Below are 13208 nucleotides of genomic sequence, written 5' to 3'. Positions count from 1 at the left end.
TTTAATTGGGACCGTTATTTGCATTTCAACTCTGTAAAATATTTGAATTAAACTTTAAAATCGTTTTTCCACAAATTAAAACTCTGAAATTATTTTGAAAGATTTTATCAAAGGTTATTTCAAATAGGCACATACGAGGGGTGTTACATTTTCTTCCCTTGCTAGATCGACACTCATTTCCTCTAGAAAACTCCAACAACGGACCGTCAAATCAAAAACCTTGGAGAACGTCGTTCCATGTAAACCTATTTCTTCTGGATTTGGATTCCCCAACCAGAGTAAAATCACAATTCTGATGGAGCTGATGGGGCTTTGATTTTTAGAACTCTGTTTTTGGTAGGGGTTTCATTTTCAAAAATCATGTTTGGTGGGAGTTTGATATCTCACTCCTATTCCAACTACCCTTTTATAATGTATGTCATAACAAACTAAATAATATAAAATGCCTAAAATGCCCTAAATCCCTTGCACTAATAAGATTCTTTTTATTTGTTGATTTCCCAAACTGCACCCTATCTAAAATAATGTGGCTGAAGAGGGTGTATAACACCAAGCATTCCAATACTCAAGCTTGGCTCGATATTATACTCAAGTAGCTCGAGCTCGACTCGAACCAAGTCGATTTCGAGTCGGTCACGGTTATCTCTTGAGTTGGCTCGACTTATTTATAACCCTTAGCTCCTAATTTACTCCTAAAAACATTTTCTGAGTAGTTGATAGGAATGATATTTGAAAGTAACTTCTTATAAATGCAAAATGAAGAATAAAATATATACACAAAAAAGTTATACACTTTTGTTACGACACACATATTCCTCATATCAAAAGCCCAGTTGATGCCAAGGAATCATGCTGACCAAGACCAACCATTAGAGATGAACGAGATATCTCCTCCACTTTTCCCTCTTTTACAGAAAAAACACGTTCCGCCATTAAAACAGTTTCCAAACGATGAGCAATCACAATCACCTACACACATACATCATACACACCACCAATCATTCACCTATCTATATATATATATATATATATATATATATATATATATATATATATATATATTTACTTAATACAGAAAGTCCCATTAAGTCATTTATCAAGACATCACTTATTTGCATGGACTTACAGTACGAGTTTTCATTAATCTCTGCAATGCTTGTCTCACCAACATCTCTGACCTCGTATCCAAACCAGAAGTTGCTTCATCAAGAACAAGAATAGAAGGATTCTGATACAGACCCCGAGCAATAGCTACTCTGCATTTTATTCATTCATTTTCTTATTATATTAATAGCATCCTACTTTCACTTCAACTAATTGTAGATTTTTCAAAGTAAAAAGAAATGAAAGTAGGTTGCTATTTCCTACTTACCGTTGCCTTTGGCCTCCACTCAAAAGTGAGCCTCTAGGCCCGATATTTGTTGCATATCCTTGAGAGAGTGTTTCAATGAACTCAACTGCATTTGCAATTTCTGCTGCATTCTTCACTCTTTCCATATCGATTTTACTCATCAAATCTCTATACCCAATATTTTCCGCAATTGTCCCTGAAAACAGTGTCTGATACCAATTCATTTGTTATATAGTAACAATTTTTATAGTCATTTTGCACAAATATAATTAAAATTTAATTTTCTGGTACTTACAGTGTCCTGAGTCACCAAACCAACATGTGTCCTTAAACTTCCCAAAGAGATGTTTCGAATGTCATGGTTATCGATGAGAATACAACCTATTATCAACAAAATTTCACCATTAATAATAACAATAAAAAATAGAAAAAGAAATAACTAGTGTTTAGAGGGTTTTGACTTTTGATTTTTACCACATAGAGGATCATAGAGGCGAAGAAGCAACTTGACAAGGGTTGTCTTTCCTCCCCCTGAAGGCCCAACAAGAGCAACGGTTTCTCCAGCTTTGATATGAAGATCCAACTTGTTCAATATGAGAGGCATATTCAGATTATCACCATATCTGAATGAGACTTCATTGAATTTTATCTCTCCTGCAACAGACTCTAAATCAACTTCATTTATGTCCTCAATAACCTATTATGCACATCACATGTCATATAAGATTGTTTGTAAATTTATGTAATTAATAATTCAAGCTCATAAAGCTCAAGACTTACCTTGGGCTTAAAACTCGATAGCTGAAACAAACGTTCAATGGCAGGCTCTCCTTGTTTTAGCTCATTGTATGCTTTTCCCACATCCTGCATGGTTTTCTTAAATTCAGACTCATAATTTTTTTAGACAAACTCCTCAAGGCTGAATTCACCATTATGATAAAGAGAATTATTAGCACGATAAAGACAGAAGTTGTGTTCAAACTGCAAATAGAAGGTGAATGGGTTACATGGATAATGATTTCTTCATACAATCTAAAATCAATTTATATTCCATTTCATGGGTTCCACAGATGAGTAGCATCGTAAATAAGTAAATATGTAAACATCACAAATCATAATGGAAGTAAAGTATGAATATGAAATAAGAAAAAGGTAAGGGAACAACCTGAATTGGCTCAATCAATAAAACCAATGATGTTATGAACGAAACCACATTAGACAAATCACTTGAGGTCACCAATGAGCCAACAAAAATCAGAAGTAGAGCCCCACAAAATGTTACTTGTACAATATGAGGAATCAAGGCCTTTAATCTCTTCTTATTTAAACGTTCATATAGGTCAGCATTAGCAAGTTTCTTGAACCTCATACACTCATTGTGTTCTGCATTGTTTGCCTTCACAAAGAGGATTGATGGGAGTACCTAAACCAAATCAATATTTACAATTAATATATATATATATATATATATATATATATATATATATATATATATATATATCAGATAAAGTAGTAGTAGTTACTTGACTCCATGAAGTATACCTCATTCAGATAAGCCGAGATAGCAGCAATGCTGAAATTTGCTTTATTTGATGTTTCGCGAAGCTCTTCACCAAAATATGCATTTACAAAGGCCATCAATGGTATCACCTTCAAACATTTCAAGCACCCTTCAATTTCATTTTGCAAATTAGGTGATACTGTAACAACAAACAAAGAGAATCTTTTGCAGTTTTACTTACCAAGGCAGAAACTAAGGACAAAACAGGGCTAATAACCAGCATCTGAGTTGCCATTGCTAATAGTTGCAGTGTACTGGGTACAATGGTCTACAATACAGAAACAAGAAGAAAAAAAGAGTATACTTTCAAAAATGGAGAAAGCAGTCGAGCACACAATCGCATAAATATCAAGAAATAGAAAAAGAAATACTGAGTACTGACATTCAATAGAGCGTAGATGGTATCAGCTACATCTGAAGCCTCGGCAGTAATCCTGTAAGCAACATCTCCCACTGACTTCCCAGAGCCACCTTCAAAGAACCCTAAATCTCTCTGCAAAACCCTCTCAAACACATAAACCCTCATCTTATACACCGACCGAAGCGACGCCTCCCAAAGTAAAGACTGCTGCAAGTAATTAGAAATCAACCGAACCAAAAACAAAACCCCAATCAGCACACCCTCCTGCCTCAACCCTTCGACATTCATCACGGCAGAGAATTTCCCTACTTTGGGTACGATGGTCGATAACGAATAAACCGAAACGGCGCTGCATATCCAACCCTTGACAATCGTTTTCCATTCCGATTGGACGTAGGGCTTAACCGAATCGAGTGAAGTAGGGAGCTTGAGTGAACAAGATATGGAATTGAATTTGAAGGGTTTAAGATGATCACGGTTCGTAAAAGGTGATTTGCGGGTACTGATCAAATTTAACCGATTCAATTCTCTCTGTTTGAATTTGAGCAACGAAGATGATGGTGGAATTAGAAGAATCATCGGCAAAGACTAAAAACGGTTTGGGTGTTCCCGCCGGAAAACTGCTAAAAGTAACGGATGTTACTTTATTTTCCGAATATCTAGTTTTTAGATATTTTAAAGCCTCAAAGAAATAACAATATTTCCTTGATCCTACATACTACATAGTGTGCTGCTACTTCAACTTCACGGTACAAATCACAACCCACCAACTAACTTTCTTTCTCCACTCTCGTCTTGATGCCTGCTTGGCGAACTCCTCCTGACGTGTCCTTAGCACAATGCAGATGTGGTGTAGCGCATGCTTAGCACCTCTCACTCCCTGAAGCCTAAGGCTAAAGGGAGTGATGTCACTCTTGTCATATATTTTTTGTTGCCATATAGGCGCCACTTCACTTTTGCCACACCACTTAATTTTCTTGCAATTTAGAAAGTATGATTTTTAGAGTTTTAAAATTGAAAAAATAAAATAAAACAAGTTTTGTGATTGGTTGGTCAAAAATCAAATGGGGAGAATGCTTGGCAATTTATCGCCAAACAGGGATGTTGAACTCGGGCATGTTGAAGTGGCGGGGCGGTGTGCCAAGTGCTGAGTAGACTATTGTCGATTAGTTGTCGAAGCCACTCTGCATAGCCTAAGGGACGGGTGTTCCCTTGGATGTCATCCATGTCATCCTATTGCCATCCATCACTCCGTATAGCCTTATAAAGAATCATGACAATTTGGATTCTTCTTCTATGGTTGTTTATTACAAAGTTTCAGATGGATTTCCATTAATGTATATGGTATTTATTTATTTAAAGTACAACTATGTACAGAAAAAATAATGATCTAATTTAGACATATCAAAAGACAAATGATTATTTTTATGACCTCCATTCATTGAGGTGTAGAGAGGCCGCGGATAAGAAACTAAAGAAGAGAAGAAGGGAAGAGTAAACATAGATTAGAGGAGCATTTTTTTTGTAACAAAACTGTGGAGATAATTCAGAAGGATTTTCCGTGTTTGGAGATGATTGATCAATAACAATGGATTCTTTGCTTGAGTTAGACAAAAAAAGGTGTAAAAGGAGTTTTTGATATCAATATACAAATTAAAAAGTAATTTTGTTTCAATTTAAAGTTTGATTTGGGAATTTTGGTTAAATTTACTTTTGATGTTCGGGTTCTTGGAAAAGGATAAAAGTACATGATTGTAATATTAATGGACTTAATTATTTAAGTGTTAACTGTTAAGTTTGGACGTTTATGTGAATTCTCATTTTAAGGTTCTTGGAAAAAGAATATGAAAAAGACGAGGGTGTCATTGTAATTTTCAAGGATTTAATGGATATGAGTTAAATCACGGTTTCGAAAAAAAAGTCAAAAAGTATTATGGATTATATTATAGGGTGGAAATATTACAATTTCTATTTTATGGACAAAAAAAAGGCAATAAGAAAAACGATAAACCATATCCATAATTATATAAATTATTCTATAAAATACTACAAATTTATGAAAAAAAAAAATTAATTAGCTTTCTTAACGTATAAGTATAAGTGATTAGCTTACAAATTTATAAAAAATCGAGCGTATATACTATATATCACAAAAAACATATACAGAAAGCACCCGGTGGATTCATGCTATGACCAAACGGTCCTTCGCTCTCCATTCCACAAACAAACTCCTTTCCCACCACCTTCGTTTCACCGTCGCCAGTAGAACCCACAGCACCTGCACATCATGGAACACCCAGCTCCGGGAGCTAACAAAAAACGGAAACTATCAAGAATGCCTCGATCTCTACCGCCAAATGCTCCGATCCGGTGCCTCTCCAAACGCATTTACCTTTCCCGTTGCTCTCAAGTCCTGCGCCGTTCTATCTCTCCCAATCTCAGGCACACAGCTCCACAGTCACGTCATTAAAACCGGTTGTAACTCAGAACCCTTCGTTCAAACGGGATTGATTTCTCTCTATGGGAAATGTTGTTTTATCGAAGACGCACGCCAACTGTTCGACGAAAGTCCACACTCCCAAAAACTTACAGTTTGCTACAATGCTCTGGTTTCTGGGTACACTCGAAACAATCAGTTTCAATCCGGGTATGAATTGTTTCGTCAGATGAGGTTTTTGGGTGTTCGCGTTGATGCTGTCACCATTTTAGGTCTGATTCCAGGTTGTACCGATCCTGGAAACTTGAAATTCGCTGAATCTCTACACTGTTTCGTGGCTAAATCTGGACTAGACAACGACTTCTGCGTCGGGAATTGCTTGCTTACAATGTACGTTCGATGTAATTCAAATGAACTTGCGAGAAAATTCTTCGATAACATACCTGTCAAAGAGCTAGCCACCTGGAACGCTATGATCTCCGGATACGCACAAAACGGATACGCCACAGAAGCTTTGGAACTCTACTCAAAATTCGAATCGTCAGGTATGGAACCTAACCCTATAACACTCGTTGGAGTTCTTTCATCTTGTGCTCATCTTGGAGCCCAAAGAATCGGTATGAACATAGAAAAGAAAATACAAACCAGTAGCTACAAACACAACATTTTCTTGAACAACGCTTTAATCAACATGTATGCTAGATGTGGAAACCTAGTAAAAGCCCAAGAGCTTTTCGATACCCTAACAGAAAAAAATCTAGTATCATGGACCGCGATTATAGGCGGATACGGAATGCACGGGCAAGGCGAGACCGCGGTTCATCTTTTTAACGAGATGATACGGGCCAACATCCGGCCCGACGGGCCGGTTTTCGTTAGTGTATTATCCGCGTGTAGTCACGCTGGATTAACTGATCTAGGGTTAGGTTATTTCAATACAATGAAGGTAAATCACGGGCTAAACCCGGGCCCAGAACATTACTCGTGTGTAGTGGATCTTTTGGGCCGGGCGGGTCGACTCGGTGATGCTCACAACATCATTAACACAATGCCAATGGAACCCGATGGAGCAGTTTGGGGAGCTCTTTTGGGTGCTTGCAAGATCCACAAGAACGTTGACTTAGCCGAGTTAGCTTTTGACCATGTGATTAGGCTCGAACCTAAAAATATCGGTTACTATGTTTTGTTATCGAATTTATACACGGAAGTTAATAACATGGAAGGAATATTAAGGGTTCGAGTGATGATGAGAGATCGAAGGCTTAGAAAGGGCCCCGGGTATAGCTATTTTGAGCATAAAGGTCGGGCTCATGTATTTATAGCGGGTGATATGAATCATCCGGAGAGTGAGGAGATATATGTGATGTTGGATAGACTTGATGATTTGGTGAATGTGTCATCTAGGGGTGAAAATGGGTTTGTTCATAGTGAGAGATTGGCGATTGCGTTTGCGTTATTGAGTACTGAAATTGGGGAGGAGATTGTTGTGATAAAGAATTTACGGGTTTGTGGAGATTGCCATTTGTTTATAAAGTTGGTTAGTAAGGTTGTGGATCGTAGATTTGTTGTTAGGGATCCGACTCGTTTCCATCATTTTAAAGATGGGGTTTGTTCGTGTAAGGACTATTGGTAAGGTTGTTACTTGGTCTATACAATAGTAATTTACTTTTATTTATTTTTTGTATTATAGCACCCTACTTTTGTTTCATTCTATTACAACATTGTACTTTGATTTCTTTCGAGGATAATATTGAATGATACATCTTGTGTTACATGGATATTTTTGTCGTTGTCAATAATATTCATTCCATTACTTGTTTCTTACCTACCACACGACATGAGTTAATGATTCAATTCATTCATTCCACCCAAGTAACTCAACATAAACATGACCGTGGAATGGTAATGATCCATTCAATTACCATGTCGTGTCATTCCATCCAACCAAACAAACTCTGATTGCTTTTAGTAGATTCTGATCATTGACATTACCACAAAGTTTACATAAAATTACAATTTTTTGTCACATCTAAAAAAAGATGGGACAAGAACTTTCGTTTGTGCAAAAGACCAGATTTTGGAGTCATTGGGCTCTGCTGAATGGCTCAAGTGCTTCAACAGTGGCTACGCTATTCCCTCTTATGACTTGCGTAAACAAAGCAGGGAGATTTTCGTCAATTTATCAAGGCCAATTACTGTTTAGACCTTGTTTCCCCAATGCCATATCCATAAAATGTTTGTCTTGGTAAATTATGTTTAAAATATATTTGAGAAAATGACCATATACTTACGGAAATGGAAGGTAAAAATAAATTTGAGGATAAATTTATAATAATAATAAAAAAAAAAAAAAAGAGGATTAATCTTTATGCGAAAATTCCTTTTTCTCTTGACTTTCTCTATTAAATCATTTATTTTTTTATTAGGTCAAAAGAAAACACCACATTAATCTTGTGATAAAAAAAATCCACTTACCACCATGCCTATGTCATTTTTTTCTTCACCATTGACTTCCACTGTATTGCCAATGACGGGGTTCATGAACTCGTCAAAACCACCAAATGTTCCAATCACTGTCCGATTGGCATTCAGCTTGACTGTAAAACAATAATGTTAGTGAGAATGTAAAACTCTATATTTCATGTCCACTATTACTATATATTCAAGCTAAAATGTACTTGGAAAGAAAAAAACTTAATGCTCCATACATGATATGAAAACTCTCACGAAGACAACTAAAATGCTTCAAAAAGGTAACTACCATTGAACAATTCCAGTTTAATAGGAGATATTTCATTTGCATGAGTTAGATAATATATTAGCCCCGTACGACTGTAAATACTAAAGAAATTTCTTACCCTAATTTACTAATTTTGTAAATAACGACGATGATCAATCCATTCCGTTGACTGATATCTCAAATGTATTGCAATTAGCATACGTTTCATGCTTGATCCGGACGTTGACCTGATCTGCTCATGGCAAAAGCGAAACCCTATCACTCCGCTCCAACGAGAGAAAGGAAAGGAAGCAGGAAGATTTAGAAAGATCTTTACTCCCGAGTTTCATTTAAGGAGAGAAAGGAAGAGAAAGGAAAAGAATATTCAAGTTAATTTTCCCTACACACTATCCTCCAAAATCATCCAAATCAGAAGGAACCGTAGAGAAAGGAAAGGAAGATCGACTACTTTAATTTCATTTCTCTCGTTTTCTTTTCTTTTCTTTCCTTTAGTGAACTCGGGAGCGGAGTGTAAAGAGGAACAAAGGAAATGCGATAGAAATGAAACGAAAATTTGCAGGGTTTATTGTGCGCAAAAGCACTATGGATATTGTATCACATATATAAGAGTGGGTTCTAGACTTCCGGTTATATTCGTTTTAATAGGTAAATAACTGGAATTTATATTCGTTTTATTACTAACATTTATTTATTTTGTTATTATTAACAAACTTGTTTGTCAAGAAGTTGAAAACGACAACGAACACTTCTTCTTGTGTCTTCATTGTCGTCTCCCCTTACCATGACAAAACTTTGTTATCCACTAACAAAACCCAAGGAAGAGGGACCAAAAATCAAATAAGTTGTAAGTTGAAGTAGCAACATCAAGGGAACTTGATGGAACGACTAGTAGCAGAGGAATCGTGAATGGAAAAGCACGTGGGTCGATGTAAAGCCGTAAGGGGGATGGTGGCACCCCTAAACATTAGGTATGTGACAAGAAAGATGGACCAAAACCGAATAACATTAAGGGAACGAGTAGTGGTAGAGGGGGATAGGGAGGAGGGAGGAGAATGATGAAAAGTTTTGAGAACATATACATCTACTTAAGGTTTTGTTTGAAAAATTGGTTTAACCAATTTTCAACAAATGATTTTCTTTCTCATTTTTTAACACGGATTTTGAACCAAAACATTATTCAAGTGGATAAACTGTTATATATTTGTATTCTTCTTGTGATACTTTCGTTTTGGTATATTATATGTCGAAAACAAAATTAAGATGGTTGAGAAAATAATAATTAAAGTAAAATAGTTAGATAAATTGAATATATATATATATATATATATATATATATATATATATATATATATATTAAGTGAGTTTTGAGCCATGATACATAACGGGGAGAAGGAAAAAGAAACGATCATAAGTAGGGAGGCCTTTAAGCCTTATCTGTAACACCCGTGTCCCAGGTATTTTCATGTATGACTTAAATTATAAAATTGTTTGCATTTTGGTCCATTACGCGGAGCGTAGATTGCAGCTACGCATGGCATAGCTAAGGAAGTTGGACGTGGCCATTCCATGTAGTACACGGGCGTACCATGCGTACGCAGGGCATAATGTCGTTGAACCAAAACCCTAATTTTTAGGGTTAAGACCCTATTTAAAGGTCTTATTGTTAGGTTTTTATATGTTACAAAATCATGTAGTGGAAAATAACTTAACCCTTAAGTTCACTTGCAACCTAATTGGAACTATGTTTTCACTATAGAAAGCTATAAACTATGAACATCAAAAGAACCCTATTGAAACCCTATTAATTTCAAAAAACATAAAAGGTTCGGGTTTACATACCTTTTAGTTATTGTTGTAAATAACTAATCAAATCCTTTTTCAATAGCTCTTGGAAGCAAGCACCAGAAATCTCGTGTCTCTGATGGTTCACACCCAAACCCTAACAACTATGAGACTTGAAGAGAGAGGAGATGGGAGGTATATTTTTGGCTATCCTTTTGAGAGAAGTGATGGCCGAAATGTGAAGGGTGTAAGACCCTATTTATAGTTGTTAGGAAAACCCAGGATAATCCTTACTTGAGTAAAATAATAATATTTCAAATCAGGTAATTATGTGGTTTCCTAATTATCCTCAAGGGATATTCTTAAAACCCTAGAATATTCCCCCAAAACCGTCAACCTCCTATGGGGAAGGCTCTAGAACCCTTTTGTTCAACTACTGAATATTTACAGCTTAGGTAATTGTACTTTTAATTAATCTAATTAATCCTAAAATTAATTATAATTAATTTCTGACTATTTCTTAATTAAATAATACTATTTCTAATTAATATATTATTCTCATAATATATTAATAAATCATTTATTGCTATTTATTAATCATATAATAAATCAATAAATCAGCCACTCTCTCTAGAAGTCATCCTATTCAATTACTAGGTTTGAGAGCAACCCAAAAGGACTTTGCTAATAATTCAAGTATATACCAATTTAGTTATTGGCATAGACACATAATCTAACACTTATAACCCTTGATACCTCCCTTATCACCAGCCTCCATTCCTCATTTCTGTCATTTCGAAACCCTAACCTTTTAGAGTTCGTTTTGAACCTTAAAAGTGTTCTTGGAGCATTGTGGAAGAAGGAGAAGCACACTATTGAGGATTTTTGGGCTTGGAGCTTGTAGATCCAGAGTTTCCTTCACCTTTGCAAGCTTTTGGAGGTATAAAGTTCTCACCTTGATGGTTCATTTGCTAGATCTTGTTTGTTGGTGAATCCTTATGTGTTTTTGGTCCCATGGCTTTGGTTTTTGTGAGTATGAGCTACTTCAAAACCCTTGAGCATCATTTCTAGCCATTTCTGAGGTTGTTAAGTCATAAAAATCAGATCTTGAGGGTTATAGCCCACCGATGCATGTAGGGCTGTTAATCGGGTCAACCCGATTGGGTTTCGGGTTAAACGGGTCGGGTTAATCGGGTTTTTTCTTAAAAAAAATTGACCCTAAACCCGACCCTATTAAGGTTTGGGTTAGTCGGGTTAGGGTTAGACGGGTTTCGGGTTAACCAGGTTGGGTTAGTCGGGTTAATCGGGTTTAAATAGAAATAAAGTAATATTTGTTTATTTTAGCAAATAACTTATAAATATAAGGACCTAAAATGTAACGTTTTAAAAAGTAAACTCTTTGTACATAGAATGAATTAAAAAACTAAAAAACGTGGGTTCATAAACTTGCTGTAACTTACATATACATAATTTTTGTTACCTTTTGAACTCTCTGTGACTTATATATAAAGAATTTTTATAAGCTTTTGAACTCTCTGTTAACATAGCATTTATCAAAAATGTCATTTTTTTGTATTTTAGTAATTTGTAATTAGTTACTTAGTTTATAAATTGACATGGTAAAAACTTAAATATTAAATACTTGTTGAAACATTCAATAATAAAATTTACGTCACAGCAACAATTTAAAATATTAGCAACAAAAATCAAAATGAATTTGAAATCAAGTGTTTATATCCAAAATAACTGTTGAATTGGCAAAACAAACTTCCTTTCTTTCATCTCTGACGCTCAAAATTATAAGCTTGCATAATAATTTTATTATTTCAAAGAACATGTGTTTGTACTTCACATGTGGGGGATACAATATGTAAAAAAATTATAGTATGCCCCTTATTCGGGTTAATCGGGTTAACCCGCAACCCGATTTTTTTTTAAAAATCAACCCTAAACCCGACTCTAAATGCAATTCGGGTATGTCGGGTTAACCCGAATGACCCGATTTAGAATTTTGACCATATTAAACCCGACCCTAAGTACCTTATTCGGGTTCGGGTTGAGTCGGGTTAATCGGGTTCGGGTTTTTTTGACACCCCTAGATGCATGAATTGTTGGTCATTTTGTGAAGTTATGAACCTAGGGTTTGGTTTTGGGATCTATTAAGCCATGCAAAAGCTTAAAGTTGTCGACTTTATCAGTTAAGACCTTCCCAAGATTAAGAAATATGAGTTGGACGTATGATCTTTAAGCATTAAGAGCTTAAAGGTGCTTTTTGGGCAACAGGGGAGTATGTCGGGCTTACCCTCTAGGTACGCATGGCGTAACGGGTTTATCCCGAATTCCTTTCCTGTTGAAGCCCAATATATTGGGCGTAATGGGGAAGTACACATGGCGTACTCCCCGAAGTCCTTTTGGTCCATTTTTAGGACTTGGGTCATTATGGGTTTTGGGTCATTATTAGTTGGGTTAAGTATGGGAAGGGTAAAATGGTCTTTTATCCTTAGTAAGATAGAATATGATTTGGACCATTGATTATGAGTTGTTACCCTGATTATTAATTAAGGTTGATTTTGGATATGTTCAGTGTGATGAGTCGTGGTAGCAGCAGCTCGAGTGTATGATTTGTTTATCATCAGATTGAGGTGAGTCTCTTCACTGTACTTGTGGGTCGAAGGTACCAATACCGACCCACTAGATTATGTTGTAGGATGATAGTTGTCTTTGTGACACTTACTTCTTGTTGTCTTTATGACTCTTACCAATATGATTGTATGCTAGTTGTAGGGGTGAAATAGACCCGTACCGGTTGAAAGATACTGAGGGAGTCAGAAGGGACTCAAGGAGTTGGAAGGAACTCAGAAAGTCGGAAGGGACTCAGAGGATGAGGATGAAAGTGAAGGGTAGTAGGAGGATACCAACCATGATGTAGAAGATGAGGATGAAAGTGAACCCACAAGTCAAGTTCATGCCATTTTT

The 13208-nt window shown here is 36.0% G+C and overlaps 2 protein-coding genes across 2 annotated transcripts; one reads left to right on the top strand and one right to left on the bottom strand.

Annotated features, from left to right (window-relative positions):
* Positions 1–726: 726 nt before the first annotated feature.
* Positions 727–3980, bottom strand: ABCB29 (ABC2 homolog 12). Its single transcript, XM_079048579.1, has 10 exons — positions 3295–3980; positions 3094–3180; positions 2894–3001; positions 2517–2774; positions 2132–2215; positions 1826–2048; positions 1647–1732; positions 1373–1560; positions 1127–1256; positions 727–969 (listed from the first exon to the last, which is right to left on the bottom strand). The coding sequence occupies exons 1-10, from the start codon at positions 3850–3852 to the stop codon at positions 817–819; spliced, it is 1875 nt and encodes a 624-aa protein (XP_078904705.1). The 5' UTR covers positions 3853–3980; the 3' UTR covers positions 727–816.
* Positions 3981–5435: 1455 nt separating this feature from the next.
* LOC145112416 (Pentatricopeptide repeat (PPR) superfamily protein) lies at positions 5436–7446 on the top strand. The gene has a single exon (XM_079048578.1). It carries the CDS (start codon positions 5463–5465, stop codon positions 7341–7343), a length of 1881 nt encoding a protein of 626 aa, XP_078904704.1. The 5' UTR covers positions 5436–5462; the 3' UTR covers positions 7344–7446.
* Positions 7447–13208: the final 5762 nt, after the last annotated feature.

This window comes from Lactuca virosa, chromosome 5 (genome assembly GCF_052849685.1).
Source record: "Lactuca virosa cultivar CGN04683 chromosome 5, Lactuca_virosa_CGN04683_v6, whole genome shotgun sequence".
NCBI lineage: Eukaryota > Viridiplantae > Streptophyta > Magnoliopsida > Asterales > Asteraceae > Lactuca > Lactuca virosa.
This window is presented reverse-complemented; position numbering and strand designations above follow the sequence as displayed.

Coding starts and splice junctions, on each gene's coding strand:
- ABCB29 (XM_079048579.1), bottom strand. CDS start 3,852: ATGATTCTTCTAATTCCACCATCATCTTCGTTGCTCAAATTCAAACAG. Junction 2,775..2,893: donor TCTCGGCTTATCTGAATGAG/GTATACTTCATG, acceptor GATTTGGTTTAG/GTACTCCCATCAATCCTCTT. Junction 970..1,126: donor GATTAATGAAAACTCGTACT/GTAAGTCCATGC, acceptor GTATGTGTGTAG/GTGATTGTGATTGCTCATCG.
- LOC145112416 (XM_079048578.1), top strand. CDS start 5,463: ATGACCAAACGGTCCTTCGCTCTCCATTCCACAAACAAACTCCTTTCC.